The 20462-nt window shown below is 47.5% G+C and overlaps 1 protein-coding gene and 1 long non-coding RNA gene across 2 annotated transcripts in view; one reads left to right on the top strand and one right to left on the bottom strand.

Moving 5' to 3' along the window:
* Positions 1-18370, bottom strand: part of LOC137146086 (uncharacterized) — a 46506-nt gene extending 28136 nt beyond the window's left edge. The window contains exons 1-3 of the long non-coding RNA XR_010917835.1: positions 18226-18370; positions 17571-17597; positions 16671-16734 (exon numbers count right to left, since the gene is read on the bottom strand). This is a non-coding gene — a long non-coding RNA (uncharacterized lncRNA). The remainder of the gene's footprint in view (positions 1-16670; positions 16735-17570; positions 17598-18225) is intronic.
* Positions 18371-18637: 267 nt separating this feature from the next.
* On the top strand, positions 18638-20255 carry LBX1 (ladybird homeobox 1). The gene is made up of 2 exons (XM_067537156.1): positions 18638-18962; positions 19683-20255. Exons 1-2 carry the CDS (start codon positions 18638-18640, stop codon positions 20168-20170), a joined length of 813 nt encoding a protein of 270 aa, XP_067393257.1. The 3' UTR covers positions 20171-20255.
* Positions 20256-20462: the final 207 nt, after the last annotated feature.

Here is a 20462-nt window from a genome sequence, read left to right as displayed (position 1 = left end):
AAAGTGAAGTGAAAGCAGAAAATATCAAAAAGGAGATGGGACATTTAGATAGATAACTATATCATGTCTCATACAGTGGTCAACACAGATGTCTCAGAGAAAAGTGAAAGGTCTCTCTCGCTCTCTCTCAATCTGATAGCAATGACTATAAATTAGAAATTTTGAAATGCAGAAAATTGAGAAGGGAAGCTAAAGGTAACAAGGAAAACTCTATAGCCAGTAGGCTTAAACCCAGTCAGAAGGAATTTGTTTAATATATCTGGAACAACATCAGTAAATCCTGGCAATGGTATACATATTCATCCATTGCTAGATGGATTGCAATATGCTAAATTTATCAATACTGTTGCAGAAAAAACAGAAGAGTTCAATAAATATTGCTGTTCTGAATGTGGAAAGAAGCTGGATGATGCACTCATCCTCTACCATGATAATGAAATGCTTGGTATTCCATCACTAACTAGGGAGGATGTTAAACAACAACTTCTGAAGTTGAATAGTTTTACATCTGCAGGTCTGGATAACTTGCACAAAAGAATTGGCCAAGGAACTCTCTAAACCACTGATGCTGATTCTTAATAAATCTTGAAATATTGGGAAAGTTCAGAGGACTGGAGAATACCTGATCTTGTGCCAATATTTTAGAAAAGGCAAACAGGATGATCCAGGTAATCACGGAGCAGTTAGCCTGACATAGATCCTGGGTAAAATCATGGAAACTATTGATACAGGATGCAATCAATAAAGGATAGTAGTGTAATTGATGGCAATCAACAGGATTTTATGGAAAATCAATCTTGTCAGAGACAATTGATCTCATTTTTGAGGACATTACAAGTTTGGCCGATAAAATTAACAGGGACAAACACAAAATACTTAGATTTCTGTAAGGCATTTGAGTTAATACTGCACAACATTCCAGTTTAAAAATTAGCATTATATGAAATCCATATAAACATAGTAAATGGATAAAAAAAAAACCTGGACAACTGATAGATCTTACAACAGAGTAATTAATGTGAAATCATCAAATGGAGGTGTTTCCAGTGGCAGCCCACAAGTATCTGTCCCTGGCCCAACTCTGTTCAGTATTTTAATCAATGATCTGCGATAAAATATGAAATCGATGCTGGTAAAGTTTGCAGATGACGCAAAGACTGGCAAAGTGGTAAATAATGAAAAGGACAGGCTGGCTCTACAGCATGATCTGGATCACCTGGTAAATTGGTGCAAACAAGCAGCATGCCTTTGAAGACAACCAAATGCAAGGTCATAATCTAAGCTCAAAGTCACATTTATAGAATGAGGGATGGTATTTTGGAAATCAGTGACTCAGAAAAGGACTTGGACCCACTGTGAATAACTAGCTGAACATGAGCTCCCAGTTAGTAGATTACTGCTCAGGCCAACAGGGCTAACATGATCCTTGGATATATAAATGGGAATATCGAGTAGAAGTAGGGAGATGATATTACTCGTGTATGTGTCATTTAGCGAGACCATTACTGGGATCCTGTGTCTGGTTCTGGTATCTACTCTTTAAAAAGGGTATTGACAAATTGGAAAGAGTTCAGAAAAGAGCTACAAGCATGATTCAAGGGCTGGCAGGTCTGTTTTACATTGATGGATTAATGAAATTCAATCGCTTTTTTGTCCTATGACTGTGGGGGTGTTAACTGGCCACCTCACCTTGAATGCTCTCTTACAATACATGCTAACTACTTATGCCAGAGAATCTGTTCCACCTCGTATTTAGCTGTGGCACTCTGAGTACCTTTCCCAGACCTGAAGAAGGGTTTTTTGTAAGCTTCAAAGCGTGTCTCTTTCACCACCAGGAATTGGTACAGTAGAAGAAATTACCTCACTCAGCTTGAAGCTCAATCTACTTAGACCTGGTCTATACTAAAAATTCCGGTGGAACCTAGCGACATCTTTCAGGGGTATGAAAAATCCACATCCCAAAGTGATGAAGTTAAATCACCCTAACCCCTGGTACAGGCAGGGCTAGGTCGACAGAAGAATTCTTCCCTCCACCTAGTGACTGTCTCTCAGGGAGGTGGATTATTTACACCAATGGGAGAATCCCTCCCATCGGCATAAGTGAAGTGCTACAGTTTAGTTTATCCAAAGGAAGGTTGAGAGGTGACCCAGTCACTCTCTATAAGTAATTACCTAGGGAGAAGATTTCTGATAGCATAGCGCCTTTCAGTCTAGAAGACAAAGGCATAACAAAATCCAATGGCTGGAAGTTGAAGTTTTAGACAATTTCAGACTAGAAATTACGTGGGAACTTTAAAGCGTGAGGTCTGGTCAAATTAGGTCAGCATTACTATGTCACTCAGGGGTGTGACAAATCAACACTGCTGAGAAATTACCTAACCCTTTGGGTAGACCATGCTTGGTCAACAGGGGAATTCTTCTGCAGACCTAGCTACTGCCTCTTGGGGAGGTGGAGCACCTGTGCTGACAGGAGGACCCCTCCCGTCCGTGCAGGTAACGTCTTCACTGAAGTGCTACAATATCTGTGCTACTGGGGCGGTTTACGTGTAGACAAGACGACTAACTATTGGAACAACTTCCCAAGGGATGTAGCGGACTCCCTGTCACTTGAATCCTTTACATCACAACTGAATGTCTCTTTCTTAAAGATATGCTCTGGCTCAACCGGAAGTAAGGTATTGGGCTGGATGGAGGAATGACTGAGTGACGTTCTCTGACCCTTTGTTTTGCAGGAGGTTTGACTAGAAGACAATCATGGTCCCTTCTTGCTTTAGAAAACGTGGTTGGCTCATCTGGGATGAAACCCGGGTCCCAAAGAGATCAATGGGCGTTTTGCCTTTGACTGAAGTGAGGGCCAGGATTTCTCCCCTGGTTTTTCAAAGTCTTGATTGTTGTGTTTCTTATTAGAGAACTTAAGTGGAGGAGGGGGGAGTTTGAGGAAGCTCCAGAGAGATGGACACCCTTCAGTAACCCCACAACTTTTCTCCATTACACACAGCCCCAACTTCTGGACCTTTCAGGTGTCAGGGTATCTCCAGCTGCCAGGGCAGACCCATTTCCATGCACTCTTGGACTGACTGCCCTTCTTAACTCCAAATCCAGGTCAATATTATCTGTGTCTAAAGTAAATAAAAGCCTGGGCTGTTGCTGCCAAGAGAGATTAAGAACAGCTGTATTTTTCTTTTAGGCAGCAATTTTATTAACGAGGGAAAAGGGAGTGATTTTTGCCATAAAGAAATATGGGAAACTTGGCCTGGCCCAAATTTCTCTCTTCATTCAGCCTGCTTCTTGAAATGTAAAACTAACTGACAGGAGTTGCTTCCTACAGGTTAAAGAAGGGGTGGGAGGGTTACAGTCATAAACTGCTAAATTGCATGTGTAGTGTCCCTCATTAAGGGTTGTATGTCTAAGATCGTCTCTGTGTTTTTCTGGCATCTCAGGAGTGACACACTTCCCCTCTCCCGAGTATTACCAGCAGGAGGACAGTGAAATAAAGGAAAAATAGTTTCCTCGTTTGTTGTTTGTTTATTTGTTTGTTAGATGCTCATATTATTTATTAAGAGGATTTTTGTGTGTCTTTTAGAATCTCAAAAACTAAGAGCAAATTAATTTCAGAAACATATTTCTTTCCCTAAGAAATTTGTCATTTGTTTGTTTTAAGGAAAACGCACTAAATTGTTTGTTTAATTACCGATTTTTAGCAGTTACTTTTTATATTTCTAAGGTGGCAAGATCGGTGCAGACAAACTCAACAGATCACTGTATTTTAATGGCTCTAAATGCGGTGTACTGAGCGCTCGTTTTATCTAGTTTCTTTGAGAAATGATGGACCAGATCCTTAGTTATGTAAACGAACATAGTTCCGTTGATTCATACATGAGAAGCAAGAGGAAATCTTAACTACAGCTGTTGCTTTCTCTCTCTCCCTCTCTCGGTGTGCAGGGAATTTTAAGACGTCAAAATCACCCAGGACTGTTCTTGTAAAGGATCATGCTCTAAGCAAAGATGGAATAAACTGCTACTATGCAAAGAAAAAAAAATGTTGAACACTGAGAAAAGCTGGGACTCGTTATTGTAAATGCAGATCATACATGTCGATCAGTAGGTTGAGAAATGTCTAGTGTAATTCCAGAGCAATGTATGTTTGACTAAAGTGAAGAGTTCTCTGAACAGAGAGATAGAAAGAGATTTGTTTCTTTGCGATCAGTTTGGGATGAAGATGTGTTTTCCCGAAAGCAAAAATAATGTAAAGTTAGAGTTTATTTAACAAGGATTTTTTTCAGCATAACCAAAAGGTGAAAAGAATTATGCGAGTCTTTGGAAAAAATAAAACATGCAAGAAAGTCAGGGTCTAGGATATAATGTGGTGCTGAGTTCTTTCTTCATTTGGATTTTCTAAGAAAAGTTCTGCACAATTGTATAGCTATTAAGAAGTAACTGAATCTGTTGAAGTTTGATTTTTGGTGGTTGTGGGTTTTCAAGTTACTATCATGTTAAAGGAACTCCTAATTTGTAATAACTGGTGATCACTGATTTTTTTCTTTATGATGCTAGCAAAAATGAAATGGGGAAAAGAGAGGAAAGGTAAGAAAATAGGAGCAATAAAACAGTGAAGAAACACATGAGAAAACAAAGCAAAAATAAAACATATGAAATGATTCCGCCTCTATGTTCTTCTGCCTGGAAAAAAACCCAACAAGAAGTAGTTATTAAATTCAGGACAAATGTTGACAGTTAATTTCATTTCCGCTGTCTTGGCTTTACTTTTATTGAGAAAAAATATTACTTTTTAATTAATTTTATCGCTGGAGTTGTTAGAACTGCAATAATAATAATAATAATTTGAAGGGGGGGAAATCACCTTAAAATAAGAAATACAAATAACTACTTTAAGGGGGAACTTTTGCTGTGGTAATTTATTGGAAGGGGGAAAAATATTATTAAATTGTCTGTCCAGATTCTCTCTGAAATGCATCAATTCTGATATTGCCCTGTAATCCAATGACTGTTTATTTTGTGTTCCTGAATTATTAACGCCAGGTTTTTATTATAAGAAGGGTTGACTGGGCTATTTCTGTAATTTTCTCCCCACTACCTTTATTAAGTTTCAATCGATCTCCGACACATCCTTCTGCTCCCCAAAAACGAGCATTTCGTCCTGGAAACTCCTTAATTTCTTCAGCAACTGTTAGTTTCATTTGGCATGCTGGATAAATTATTCACGTGTGCTGAGAGTTGCAAAGAAAGCAGATATTAAAGGTCTCGCGAGTCGGAGAGTGGCTTTGCATTTGAATCGCTTGTAATAACTCAGGATCCTGGGGTTTTCTTCCCTCCCCCCCCCCCCAACAGCAGCCACGAAATAAAGTTACTTCATTTATAGAATGAGCAGAGTTACAGAGGTGGACTGGACCTATTCCCACGCCTCTCCAGCCAGCCTCCTTGCCCTGGCTTTGTTCGGACGGCTTGTCAATTTCGTTAAAGTACCAAGTCGATTTCAGAGGAAATTGACGTTTGCACCATTTCTCTGTGGGAGGGAGCCAGCGGCTGGCTCCACCAGCAAAGCAGTTTTACAGGCTGTAAAACTACGAGCTACAGGATCTAGTAGTCTGGCGGAGTTGAGTTAAAACTTCGCAGAGAAGATCAGGTCTGCGAGAGATCCATCCGTCCCTAACCCGTGCGCCCGCGCCCCTTTGCTCGTTGGGTGGCGGGCGCTTGTTAGTAAAGGCGTTGGATGCGAGTCAACAAGCAGTTTCTAATCTGAGGAGATCAAGAAAGTTATCCAACTTGGAAAGGACATGAAAACCCAATGAGAAATGTGGGTGTGTGCATCGCTCTCGGGGGCGAAAGCGGTCGGTCTGCTGGGAAAACTGGCCTCTGAAGCTTTTATCCAAACCCTTGAAGGATAAAAAGAGCCAGGAAAATCCAAGTCTGCGCCTTCTGTGTTGTGTTTTCAGACCCTGCCCGCTGCTTTAGCATTGCAATAACCAACGTACTGACTAATCCAAGCCTGACTGCCCTGGAGATGAGTCAGATCAGGACAGTTTTGTGTTTGTTTGTTAAGGTCTGGACTGCTTTAAAGGGCGATAGACCGTGTTTAAAGGGGATTTTTTTTAAAAGAAACAAAACAGCCCCTTGATTGTTCAGGTGCGTTGCTGTCCCCACCACAGGTTGCCATTCTCCCTCGCCGCGTGCCCTCATCAGGCTGCGCGTCACTCACACCTGGAGGAGCGCACCCGGGGAAAGTCTTTGCAAGAATTCTTGCAGCTCAGACTCAGCCACGGGCTGCCCGCGTGCTCCTCCTGCCTTCTTCGCCCGCGGTCGGCTTGGTTAGTCTTGCGATGACCCGGGCAGCTGTGGAGACGCATGGCCCCTGCGCGGAAGGATGTAAGGAGAGCAGAGGGGTGCGAACCCCGGGGCGGGTTAATCCTGGCCCCGCGGAGGGGTCCCACCCTCCTTTTCCAAACGCTCTTTTTAGCAGTGGCAACAACTGAGGGTGGAGCTGCCGCGGCGGCAATCGGGCGATGTTTGCCCAGGTCTGTGGCTGGCTCCTCGGCAGAGAAGAGCCCTGCCTGTTGATACATTGAAATCACCCCGTTAGGGAATGGAAATAATAGCATATGGCCGCAGGTGACCAGTCAGGTGGCCTGAGTCGTTAATACGGCCTGGTTAGGGGCCTTTTCATGAAGAATGCACGGGCTGAAATGGGTCGGGTGCGAAATCGGAACGGGACCGTGGTGGCTAGTGCCCAAATCGGTACCCAGCGTGACATGCTCGCAGATATCTCCTGAGCAAACAAAGAAGGGCTCCAGCCATCACAAAGCCTTCACCCAGCCACCAGGCAGACCGCGATGCCTGTCGAAAAGGGGCGTCTGAAATTCTCCCTTCTGTGCCTACGAGGAACAGAAAAGAAACAGACCAAACCAAAACCCGAGATGACTTTGCAACTGTTTCGGTGACTCTAAAGAGACTGGTACAGACTGAACTGTAAAGTCAGGAGCAGTAAAGACCGCAGCGCCCTGTATTGCATGGCATGCAGGGGCAACAATCCGAAATGACTGCACCACATCTTCAGAGAGGGACAGCTGTCAACGCGCTCAAACGTGCGCAAAACTCACCATTTTACTCTGTCCATGCAAAAATAATTCCACACACAAACACACACACACATGTAGAGAGATCCCTCGCGTTAGAACCCCTGGTGTAAAGTGCCAGCCACCCGCAACCCTCTTGCTGAGAAGTGTCTGCGTCTCTCTTGGCTGAAGGGAAAGTATTTTTTACTAAGCCCAGGTAATTGGCCAGAGATGTAAATGTTTCTATGGCCTGAGCTGGCAGCCAAGACTTAACATGCCTGGCTCGCTTTTAATTCGTGTTCGTCTTCTGGGGATCTTTCACCCCAACCAGAGTCCAGCTCTTCCTAGAATTGGCCGCGGAGTCAGAGAGCGGATGGAAGCGGCGCAGAGAGCGGATGGAAGCGGCGCAGAGAGCGGATGGAAGCGGCGCAGAGAGCGGTCTGTTCGGGGTTTTAGTTATCGGGGAATGTGATGACAGCAGACAACTAGAGAAGACCTGGGAAAGTAGCTAGTGGGCCAGGAGCCAGGTAAATCAAACTAGTAGGAGGTGTTAGGCCGGCGAGCTCCCCTCTTTCAGGCTGGATTAGTTCAACCGGTGGATGGTTTAGGACTTGAAAATGAAATGAAAAGAAAAGGCGCCCTGAAGGCCTGGGAATAAGGAGGAAGAAGGAGGCTGGTAAAACAACCCGGGTGCCCAGCAGAAGTCAGCTCATTAGATTGAAATGCACTCATCCGCCTGGTCCCACGCTCTTCACTCTACAACTTGCCCGGATGGTCTTTTGTGGGCTCCCAGAGCCTGACCCATCGGGGCACAGATCTCGCAAGGGATATTACGCCCCTGTTTTAGACATAGAAACAGCACAAGGTTAAACACCATTCAATAAAATGCATCTGCGGCGCGTGGATCACTTCTCGAGTGAAATCGGGGGACAGGAGCTGAGTTCTGGGCCCAGAATGGGAAACGGGGGGCGCCGAGGTTCCCCCCATCACGGTGAAACCTCTCCGGACCCCAGTAAATTTCCGAGCACAAGATTCTTTTAACTAAAGAGCGACTCTGTTTTTTTAGCACAGGGGAGCAATCATCGTCCAGCTTCACTCAGAAAACAAGGGAAAGATCCAATGCTTCCCTTTTAGTCTTTATTCACCCTCCCTATTTAACAAAATATATCGTACAATAAAAGGGCCCCCCTTCGATCCGTCCCTTTGCTTTCCGCACGCCTGCTGCAAGAAATATTTTCTGCACGAAAGTATGATCTGAACTTCTATGAAAAAGTCTGATCTGTCTTTACTCACAGGGCGGTGTGTGGTGAATAATCTACAGGGGAAAACGCAGCCTCTACAAGAGTGCATGGAGCGGACCACAGGCAGCAGAGGACAGAAAGCAAGCAACCTGCAGGGAACATAAACGGAGCTAAGGTCACACAGAGCAGAAGTTACCTGTAGATCGTTAAAGATCTACCTAGCCAAAGAAACTGACCTGAAAAGTGGACCCTGAAACTTGCATGAGGTTCTGGTGGAAAATGCAAACAGTTCCAGACTTAAACATGTCCGAGCTTCGCAGTATTCATGGCAAAAGCAAGACGACATTGCAGGGTAATTCTCTTTTCCAGGAAATCGTGCAAAAAGTAATATTCTGTATTGCTATATTTACAAAGAAAATCTGTTTTCTTGACAGGAGGAATGGCGAGACGCAGAGTTTGCTTGGACACATCCCAGCGATATTTTCCTTGTGTGTGTGTGGGATATCTATCTATACCTAGCTATGTCTCTCTCTATAGTGGAATTTAGACCAAGAGTTAACTGTAAAATAAAGGAAGGCAATGCAAGCGATTTTATATCGAGGCTAAACGGTCCTCTGCATCTACCACATTCCTCTCAGTGAATCCCATGAGTTGCTTGCAAATTACAAATATTTATGCCAAATCTTTAAAAAAAAAAAAAACCGAGAAGAGAAGACTGGCAAAGTTGGAATGTAAAATCCTGGCGTTTGGTGTCTTTTTGCTTTGTCCACATGACGTTATACACACTTTAGAGTCCCAATGCCACTCCTGCCAGCCCCCCAGCATACAGCAAATCAAAATCAATTTCAAAATACCTGAAAGCCTCGCAGAGAAGTGACTGTGCTGAAAATCAGACTGCGCCTTTGCAAACATGCCGGGCCTGGAAAGAAGTTCGGCATTCCCCCTCCCCAGCCCATTGTGGTTCTTTGGTGGAAATAATCTCCTCGCTACAATTTTCTCCCTGCTCCCCGGAACTGCTCTTTTCGCCTGATTTTTCAGGCGTTGTTGAAATCCATCTCACACGTAAACCGAGCTCCTCGCAGCAGGAAACGGGAAACGGCATTTGAAGAGTTTGACCCAATCTATATGTGTTAACGGTTTATATCATTTCACTGACATGTGCACTTGTATATTAAAAATACTCGTCTGCGAAGTGCTGGGGGAGATGCCTCCTCTTAAACATGGGGCAGCTCATAAAATAAAAGAGTAGCTGTAAGACGTTCATTCTAGTTTGAAAATACTTTTTGCAAATGTGTTCTTCGACCTCACCTGTCAATTGCAAACAGTATCTAACTCTCATTCCGATTTCCTGGTGTGGGACCTTTGAGCTTTGAAAATACATTTTGCTGGACAATTAACTGATTTCCTATCAACCAGCAACTATGGTTGTAATTATTAGTCCTAATTCTAGTCATGGAATAGTCCGAAGAATGGGTAGCGTATATTTTGGTTGGTTTAAGAGTAAAATATCGAACTGGATAACGGACAGCGTATATTTTGATTTCTTTAACGGTAAGATATCACATTTCTTGTATACATTATTGTAAATGGCTATTATGTGAATTGTGGTTTGTTTAGTAAAACAGGGCCAATGATCTTAAGAAAGCAACTCGGTTTTTCCCCCTCAATAAATGCGAGACTTTCCTCACTTGAAAAAAAAATACAGATGTAACATTGTATTTCTGATTTTTGTTTAAAACGCTTCTACTGGTTAGGAGGTCTGGTGTCTAGTTAGGTCTGGTGTCATTATTAACCTAGTTTGAAAAGCAGATCTATTTGGGTTTTAAAAGCAGGTTATTTGCAAACGAAAAGCCAGACATCAGAGGAGAAAACTGTGAATTGTGAACACTTTTTAAAAACCAGATGCAGCCTTTATTATAGGTTATTAAAAAACCTCTCCTTGTCTAACTACAATTTTTTCCTGCTTCAATGTTGATTTTGTGTCTATGGGTGAGTGTGTTTTGCTTTGACATTCGGATTCTTTTCTCCTATCCGAAGCTCTTACAAACTTTGCAGAGATTAACTTCTAGAAACCATATTTCAGCTAGTCACACCGGTAAATCGACGTGCATTGAACAGTGAATTGAGAACGCCAGTGAGTGTGTAACGCACACCAGTAATATGTGCGTTCGGGTCTCAGACATCTGACCTGAAGAGGAGAGCTGTGAAAGCTGGAAAGTTTGTCTCTCTCACCAACAGAAGTTATTACCTCACCCACCTTGTCTCCCTGTATCTGAAACAGGAAGTCGTCAACTCTCAAGTGGTTTTTAATACACGTTCTGCAAGAGAACTTTTATCCACAAAAAACCAAACCAAAACCAAACGTGCATTTGTTGTTCCAATGAATCTTTAAAAACCAACCCATGTGTTTCTGCTTCGTTTCCCCACTTGTAAGACCCCCTTTCCTTTCTTCATCTATTTCCCCCGCTTGCTGCTGTTTTAAAACATTGAGATTCTTTTCAGTGTTTGGTTCGGCGAAGCAGTTACCTCTGCTTCCCCGAGACACACCCCGCACCCCGAGTATGTCTCTTTCCTCACGGCAGCGGGCCATGTTTGTACATTTCATCTCCCAAACCTAAATCCAACTTGGGATCATTGTGCATTTTATGCCCCATCTCGACTGCATCTCGAATCGGGATGCCGTGGGGGGAAAGGTCCTATCAAAATGGGGTGGGATCCTTCATCAAGAGATGACCTCTGACAGTGTAAACGTAGCGCAGAAGCGAGTGGAATACGGGGGCCGTTGTCAGGAACCCCCCGTATACCTTCAACGGCCCCAAACCCCCTTGTCTGACAACGTGTAAGTCAGCGGGCGTCTGGTTTCTGAAGGGCGCTCACAGAAAGAGTGGCCATGCACAGTGCGCTCCAACAAGTGGCTGGTTGCCTTGATGGACTTGTTTTGGCTCCGGTGTTCCCAGGAGCCAAAACACATTCGGGTCCCTAAACTAGGCAGACACAACGTGGAGGACACTCAGGGCTCAGCTATGCTAAGAAGGAAGGTGTCATTTGTACGCAGTCACTTGGGTGATCAACACCCTCATGATTTACACCTTCTGCTTTAATTATATTCCTCTGACAGGTGGCATTTGGCTGGACAAAAGTGAGCAGAGGTCAGCCAAGACTCAGTGTCCCTGTATTAATCCTCAAACACGGCAGAACTATCTGTAACGCCCGGGGCAGCTCCTGGGAATATCAGCGGGAGCTGCCTTTTATGAACCTCCAACCGGACTTCTAGCGAGTCCAAACAAAGTCTAGCACCCCTTGGAAAAGAGGCGCCCGGGTGTTCTTCCGGGTAGCTGCAGGGTTAGTGGCAGACACATGGACATCTCTCTCCCACTCCAGAAAGAGGAAAGAGCTGAGCACGGCTTTATCAGCTCTGGGAAGAAGAAAAGCAAAACAAAAACAAAAGAAAAACGCCCCAATGTGGATGTTTCCTGCCCCTCAGTCTACCAGGAGAGAAACAGCCCCACAGCAGAATCAGACAGCTTTCCCCTGGCCCTTGTGACTGCTGAGATCCGGCAGCGTGGAGATCACAGGAAATTAATGCTCGGGTAGCAAAGTGTGGCCATCCCCTCCGGACAGCTTTCATTCCAATAGCAGCGAAAGGTTGCCGCTGGGAGCCAGTGACCCTGCCTCCTCAGGTCTGCCTGCGCGCTGAGAAATAGTCCATACAACCAAAGACACCCCGTTATTCCCACCAAAGGGGTAGCCAACGCCTCTCCTTCCTGCTCCAAACACAGGGCAAAGGGGTGGGCCGGATTCCCCCTTCTCCCACCACTAGCCATGCACAGGATTTTTTTTTTTTTAACTCTTCCCCAGCTTGAAAGGAGCCAAGTTCACAGCAGCAGGGCCGGGAGGGGGAGATTTCACATCGCAGAGCGGGTTTTCTAAGCCCGTGTGCATCACAAGTTGGCCAAGGGGCGCTCAACCCAGATGGAGCAAATGTTTGTTGCACATTCTTTCAGTTCTAAGCAGCTGCAAGAACCGGAGGAGAAAAGACAATCTGCAAGGGTGTTTCCTCCGCAGGATTAATTCTTCTCATTAACACTGCTACATTGCTGCCTTGATTTCTTTGTCCCCAGTGAGGAAAAGAGGGGTTAACCTCCCAACACACCTCTGAAATCACACCTCACAGCTGCCTGGGTCACTAGCTGTGACGTCCCCAGTGTAAGGCGGAGGTAGGGGAAACCAGGGGAGGGGAGCTCTTCTTTGCTTCTCCGCAATGGCAGGTGACAATATTGCTACTTCAAAGTGACCCGAAGCCATCCGTGGTCTGATTAGATGGATCCCTGGGGTAGAAGATACATAACATAAGAAACCTAAGGACGGCCATCCTGGGCCAGAGCAGTGGTCCACCAAGAGGCTTAAAGGGGAGTGAACAGAACAGGGCAGTGATCCATCCCCCGTTGGCCACTCCCAGCCTCTGGCAGTCAGAGGCTTAGCCAGCTTGGCTAACAGCCATTGATGGACCTAGACTGGATGAACTCATCTAATTCTTTGTTGAACCCAGTTACACGTTTGGTCTTCAGAACATCCCTTGGCAAGGAGTTCCCCAGGTTCACTGTGTGAAGAAATACTTCCTTGTGTTTGTTTTAAACCTCTGCCCATGAATTTAACCGGGTGACTCCTGGTCCTTGTGTTGTGTGAAGGGGTGATTAACACTTCCCTAGCCACTTGCTCCACACCAGTCAAGATTTTATAGACCTCTATCCTATCCCCCCGGAGTCGTCTCTTTACAAGCTGGACAGGCCCAGTCTTTTTACTCTCTCCTGCTATGGAAGCTGTTCCATACCCTAATCAATGATGTTGCTCTTCTCTGCACCTTTTCCAGTTCTAATATATATATATTGAGATGGGGTGACCAGAATGGGATGCAGAATTCATGGTGTGGGTCGGGGGTACCAGGGATTTATATAGTGCACTATGATCTTTACCGGCTTACTGTCTGTCCCTCTGCTACTGGTTCCTAACATGCTGTGAGCTGGTTTTGACTGAGTGGATGTTTTCAGAGAACTACCCAGGCTGACTCCACCATCTCTCTCTGGAGTGGTAACCGCTCATTTAGACCCCATCGCTTTGTTTGGAGAGTTGGGATGATGTTCTCCAGCGTGCATTACTTTGCATTGATCAGCATTGCACTGAATTTCATCTGCCGTAGTGTCGCCCAGGCGTGCAGTTTAGGTCCCTTTCTAACGCCGCACAGTCCGCTTGGGAGGTGACTGTCTTCCTTGAGTCATTTTGTTTCGTCTGCACATTTGGCCACCTCACTTGTACTCCTTTTTCTAGAGCATGTAGGAATAGGGTGAGGAGGCCTGGTTAAGAGCACGTGGCTAACTGTGCCTTCATAACGTGCTTTGAGATCCACAGAGGGAAAGGCCCCGTGTGTCGGTGCAAAAATCTATATTTAGTACGATCGTTCACTCGCTGAAAGCCCCTCAGCTTCACAATGCCTCTGCTCCAGCATACTTTGCATTTGCAAACTTCTTCCCAGGCTGACTCACCCGCAGCATCGCCTTGTTCTGAAACCCACCAGGAGTTCCCTGGAATCAGAGGCACAGTCTGCCTCGTTACAAGGAAGGATGGGTTCTCCCTGACTTCACCGGGAGCAAGATGAGCCCCCCGCATCCTCCCCCCCCCCCCCAACCCTGTGTGTGTGTCCTGAGACATGGCCAGAAAACTCGGATTCCTGGGCAAAGGGGGTGGGGGGTGGATGAGGAAGGCCGAATTCTAAGCTGTACATTAAAAAGAGGAAGAGCCCTTGCTGGTTCTCTTTGCAGCTCTAAGGAGAAGGATTCGGGGGTTCTTGGTGGGGAATGGATGGAAGGACGGATCTTTTTTTTAAAATGCTGAACTCTAGGGACAGGAAGGAAACACCAGACCGTGTAAAAACGCCACCGACTCCCATCCGGGGATCTCGACCCAAGGCAAACCCCAGCGGGGATCCTCTGAATTTGGATTCCGGAGTCAGGCCGCAGCAAAGTTAGGAGTGAAGATGTCTCCTCAATGCTGCCCTGCGCGCCGGGCTCGACTCGCCCGTCCAGAGCGCCCCACCGCCGGTGCGATCTCCCCTCTCCCCCGGCCTCACCCCCACCCCCACACCTGAACTTCCACGGGGGGGGGAGGGGGAAAGACAACGCGCCAGCCCCCAACCGAGCTGCTTTGCCCGCGCTGCGGACGGGGAAAGCCGGATCAACGCCCAACTTCTGCATCGTCGGCAATGGGTCGCCCGCCACCAGAGCGGGCGATCCACCCACGCGTGGCGGTGCAGCTCCAGCGCGCACCCACGCGAAAAGCCCCAGCCGCCCCCGTGCCTTTGTCTAGCCAGCCCAGGGCCACCCGCGACAACTCACTTCACCTAGGCAGCCTTAAATCTCAGTCAACGCCTCGCTCAGGTAGATGTGAACCCTCCGGGGCGAACCCCGCGGGTGTCCGGGGGCAAAACACCTTCTCCTCCGGGGTGTCTCACAGACACGCCGAGGGAAACCCCGCGGATGCGACAGATTTCCGGGGGGGTCGGTCATTCACGTGTTAATTATTGTTCGTGCTGCGGCGGTTGTTATCAGTATTATGGCGTGATGTGAAGGGGGAATGGGGACCGCTCCGTACTGCAGCTTTAGTATTTTTTAAAGGAGTCCTATCGTGTGAAAATGCATCTAGGTGTGTGTGTGTGTGTGTGTGTGTGTGTGTCTGGGTGTGCATGGGAGAAAGAAAGGGGGGGGGGAAACGTGTGAAAATGCGCGTGGAGATCGAATATTAGAACCCAGCCCGTCTTTAAGTTTCTTTAAAGGGCGATTTCCTGGGCGCAAGTGTGGGAGCGAGAGAACACACAAGCCGGAGCGGATCCGGGGGACGCCAACCTTCCGGGAAGCCGGTTTAGCCACCGCATTTCAAGGGCTCGCTTTGTCTCATTTCTGTCATTATAACTCAGGCATCCCCAGCTGAGCTCTCCCTAACACCGGGTCTGGACATAAAATGCCACGCTGGAAAATAATGCCAGGGGGAAGGATAGGAGTAAAGTCCCTAATTGGTTAAAACGCGTTTAAATCACTTCCGAAACCCAAGCGAAGCGAAGCCACTCCAGCGCCCAGCAAAGCCGAGAAGCCCAGAGATTTAGAATCAACGCAATTCCCCCCCCGCATCTCCTTGCAGTGTTTGATATGATGAATAACCCAATATAGGCCTTTAAAAATAGGTCACCGCATAAAGAGACTCCCAGAGAGCAATAAAAAAAATGGGGTGAGGCCGCTTTAAGAAGAGAAGCCATTTGCCTCTTTTGTGTGCGTCTGGCACCGCGCATCCAGAGAGGACTCCGTGTGTGCTTCAAGGTGAAGAGGACTAGACGGGGCCGGAGTCGGTCCCTTCCCCTGCCGCCGGGCCTTTGTTTTACTCCTGATTTACACCAGAGGTGACAAGTCCCATGTACAGATGTGGAGTGGGGGGGGATGTGACCAAGCAAACAAACCAGTGATTCAATCAGATTCCACTTCCCAGCCTGTTCGTGGGACCGTCACGTGTTTTCCAGGAGCGGATCGATATGGGCTATTGGGATCACACTCCATTTCTCAAAAGCCGCATACATTACAGGGTGTTCATATTTTGGGGGGGGGAGGGGTGGCATTGCCGAGAGGTTTTGCATTTGAGCTTCATGGACATGAAGTTTTAGGGGCAGATCACAAATGGAAGGAGAGAAAAGCGCGGCGTTAGCCCCTGGGATGATAGCTGTCCTCTGTCTGGTGGCCTCGGACTTCAGTCCGAAAAATTAAATTACATGTACAAAAAAGAAAAAAATCACATGAAACCGTTTGAACCGCAGCCAAATATATGAACAATTCCAGGCGGAGAATGTAAATCTAAAGAGCGAATTGCTGGTAAATAAAACGGATTCATCCTCCAAAAGAAACCCCCTTTCTGTACCAATTAGCGAACTACACCGAGAAACCCTCCTATTTCTCCAGGACCGCTGCTCCTGTGTTTACAAACAATGGGCCTCGAAAAGGTTTAATTACAATTCACAAACACCTCCTTCCACTTTCCCTCCCCAAACTGCGGCTAGTCAGATCGATTATTTGTTTTCAAATTAAAAAAGGGGCGGAGGGGGGTTGTTGTTGGCATTTCTGTGTTACCGGCGGATTTATTTGGTCTTGTGCAGAAAGAAAAATGAATGATTCATTATTAGGAATAAAAATAATAACGACATTTGTAACGCGTTGATTTGCTGGATCACTTCAAGTAATAATAATAAAAAACCCTAGGCAATCAAAAGCGATTTCTCTTCGCCCGCTGATTTATAAGCCAGGGAGAAAAACAGATTGAAACCTACCATATCCCGGTGGCTTCCCGCTGACCTTTTTGGCAACTAACTTGTCCCCTTCTCTCAGGGAGCCCTTAAGAAGAGACAAATATACATAAATAAAGACACAAGTCCTGGTCTTGGGACCCAGCACTCAGAAACCATAATAATTCAGTTCGGCTTGTGAGTAAAGCAGAAGAAGAAGAAGAAGAAGAAGAAGAAGAAGAAGAAGAAGGTTGGGGGGGGGGGGAGGGGGCGAACCATCATGTCAGGAGCATCTGGAGTTTTTAAGGGAGATGAAATATGTCCCTCGCGTTGTTTGGTGGCCCTTTGCTCTTGAATTATAGCAGGAAAGGATTTAGCTGGAGCTAAGGGGGATCTGTGCGTTCCTGGCTCTCTCTGGAGCTCCCCTGTCCTCTAGGTACTACAAGAAATGATATATCCCCAGCAGCAGGGTACCAGCACCTTCCCTGACAGCCACTTGCAGAACCCGAGCCGAAAACGGACCCAATTCAGTCCTACACAGATTGGAGCAAAGCGCAGGAAGCCGGCAGCTCCGGACAATTATTTGGTGCATTACAAACTATCCGAAGGAGCCGCAGCTCGCCATGTCGTCATGAGCAAGGGCAAAATCCAGACGCGCACAGCAAGACATAGGCAATATTTTGCAACCCGATCTGATTTTTTTTTCTTTACAAGGCCCCCCCCCCCGCCCCCCCCCCCCGGCCTCCTCCCCAACTTCACAAGCTTTCAGAAAAGCAGCCAAGCAACATGCTTCCGCCTTTGTAGCATCCATCAATAAATGCAGCCTTCTCCCCCCCCCCCACCGCCCCCCGAATTGCTCCACGAGTAAAGCAGGCACAAAAAAATGGTTGATGAAATATGAAAATCAAATACGTAGCAAGGCTGGTGATGAATTTTCTACCTTACCTGGCCACACGGTCTCCCCTTCTTTCCCTGATTACAAACAACATGGATCTGCTTTTGTTTTTTAAACTCAGAATAATCAAAATTAAAGGGATGGGGGGGGGGGGAGAAAAGAAAAGAGAAGGAACTGGGGGGGGGGGGGATTTCCTGGTGGGGTTTTGGCGTAGGGTATTGGTCTTTTTTCACCATACTGTATTAGCCTGATGCAATAAAGCCCGGGTGTAATGTCATTTTAAATGTATATGTCCAAACAAATAGTCGGGCCGGAATGTGACAAGTGCACTCGGCATTGTAATTCAGCGGGGCTCCACCTCCACGCCGCCTCCTAGTTAATGGGGCTCCCAACTTGCCAACGCCAGCATTGGACAGAGAGCGAGCGAGCGAGAGAGAGAAAGCAAGAGGGAGAGGGCGAAAAGTGTCATCGCGGATAATTGATGACCTCCCAATCAACAATCACTTGTTAGCAATAGTCAATTACCCCGGCTCTTCCCCCCGCGCCCTAGCACTGGGGGCGCTCCGATCTCTCCCCCCGCTCCGAAGGATTTTTGCTTGGGGGGGGGAGGGAAGGAAAGGGGGGGGGAAAGTGGAGCGATCTGGGGTGTATCTTAAAATAGCAGCTGGGAAGAGGAAATCTGGGACAGGAGTGCAGCCGACTGACCTCTCTCTGCGAGCCGGGACTGCAGGGATCCTGCCCACCACACCGACTGCCGTCCCCCTCCTCACCTTGCAGTCGGAGGGCGCTGCTCAGAGACGATCCGGCTTCTCCGCTGCCGGAGTTGGTGGTGGCTTGAACTTTCTTGCCTCCCTTCCCGTCTCCCCCTCCCCGGTCCCCATTTCCCCCCCCCTCTCTCTCTTTTTTTTTTTTTTCTTTCTCCCCCCGGCATCTCCTTCCACTTCTGCCGCCGCGGGTCTCCTTCGATTTTGTTCCCTTCCGCGCGAGGGGTGCAGAGACAGCGCGCCGCAGCTCTCCTCGCCAGACCCCAAAACAAAAGGCAAGGGGCGGGTGGGGAGGGTGGGGGGGGGAGGGGAGCGAGGGGGCCGAGAGAAATAATTTCCAGTCCAACTCAAGCATGACTTCCAAAGAAGAAGCCAAGGCTTCCTCGGTGGAGGAGAGGCGAAGGAGCCCCTTGGACCAGCTGCCCCCGCCGGCCAACTCCAACAAGCCGCTGACCCCTTTCAGCATAGAGGATATCCTGAACAAGCCTTCGGTCCGGAGGAGTTACACCATCTGCGGGACAGCGCATCTCCTCTCCAGCGCCGAGAAGCACCCGCCGGCCGGGCTGCCCCTCTCCAGCCGGGCTCTGTTATCCCAAACCTCCCCTCTCTGCGCCCTGGAAGAGCTGGCCAGCAAAACCTTCAAGGGGCTGGAAGTCAGCGTCCTGCAGGCGGCGGAAGGTAAGATCCCTGGTGCTGGTTGGTTTTACCCTCCCCCCCCCCCCGGTTCCCCTTTCTCCAGGTGCTTGGAGAGCATCAGCGGAGCGAGGTGCGAAGGAACCTGGAGCTGCCCAGGTTGGCGGGGAACGAAAGGGGTTTGCAGATCGCCGGCGAAACGCTCTGGCTGGCCCTTTAAGACCTCACCTTTGCAGGTTATTTTCCTAGCGAGCGTTTCCCGGCCCGACCGGCCCCTGCTAGAAATGCGCTTTCAAGTTGCCTGCCCATGTAAACCTGGGCTCGGCACGAAAACGGCCCAGTTGCAAGCGGTTTGTTTTGGTCTCTCCTCCCTCCGAATTATACACCCCTTATTACTGCTAAATAGAGGGGGCACAGGTGGAAACGGGGCCGAATTCCGTCTCTCTTTTCCTGGGGGGGGGGGGGGATTGCTATCTCTGCTGAATTGAATCGGCGCGCACAGAAAGCTCAGAGTTTTGGTCGGTTCCCAGCACACCCAAGGAAAGGAGGTCAGAGGCGAAAATCCAAACGGCGGCTCCTCCTGCGCCCAAAACCATGCCCCCAACTTTAATCTGGCTTGGCTTCGCCTCTGATTTCCTTCTGAACGCTGCTTCCATCCGACCGGGTCTTTATTTTTGTCTGCTCCCAACTTCTTTTGGAAGGGGGTGGGTGGAAGGTTTCTCTGTGTGTGTGACTGGAAAAAATATATATCCTCTCTCTTTGCAGGAAGGGATGGGATGACCATCTTTGGCCAAAGACAAACCCCCAAGAAAAGGAGGAAGTCTAGAACAGCCTTTACAAACCACCAGATCTACGAACTGGAAAAGAGGTTTTTGTACCAGAAATACCTCTCCCCAGCCGACCGAGACCAAATCGCCCAGCAACTGGGCTTGACCAATGCCCAGGTGATCACCTGGTTTCAGAACCGCCGAGCCAAACTCAAGAGAGACCTGGAAGAGATGAAAGCAGATGTGGAATCTGCCAAGAAACTGGGTCCCAACTCCCAGGTGGATATTGTTAGCATCTCAGAGCTGGAGCAGAATTCGGAAGGGAGGGGAAAATCGCGTTCCCTTTCTCCAACTCTGACCAAACATGGACTAGAGACGGCTAGCCACCTTCAGCTGTCTCCTGAATCCCCTCTCACAGACCCACCCAACAGCAGTAAGGACTGCTCAGAAGATGAAGAAGATGTGGAAATTGACGTTGATGACTGAGTTGTGGTGGTGGTGGTGGTGGGGTTATCCCCCTCCCACACACACCCTTTCCTTCCTTCCTTCCTTCCTTCCTTTCTTTCTTCTTCTTCTCCAAAACAAAAACAAACCCAGAAATTGACATCCACACATCCATACACTCTAGGGGTGGACCTGTGAAATCCTAAGCAAAGCCTGAACACTCTCCTAGATCTGTAAACTCTGGTGATAGACACTCAACGTTGTGTGCAACTAAAGAAGGCAGTTTCTTTTCAATAAAAGCAATAAGCAATAGGAAAAAATAATTTAAAATAGA

This window comes from Emydura macquarii, unplaced genomic scaffold, assembly GCF_026122565.2.
Source record: "Emydura macquarii macquarii isolate MOO-44397 ecotype Brisbane River unplaced genomic scaffold, CSIRO-AGI_Emac_v2 contig_3692, whole genome shotgun sequence".
NCBI classification, from domain to species: domain Eukaryota; kingdom Metazoa; phylum Chordata; order Testudines; family Chelidae; genus Emydura; species Emydura macquarii.
Note: the sequence above shows the minus strand (reverse complement) of the source record. Positions and strands in the feature narration are given on the sequence as shown.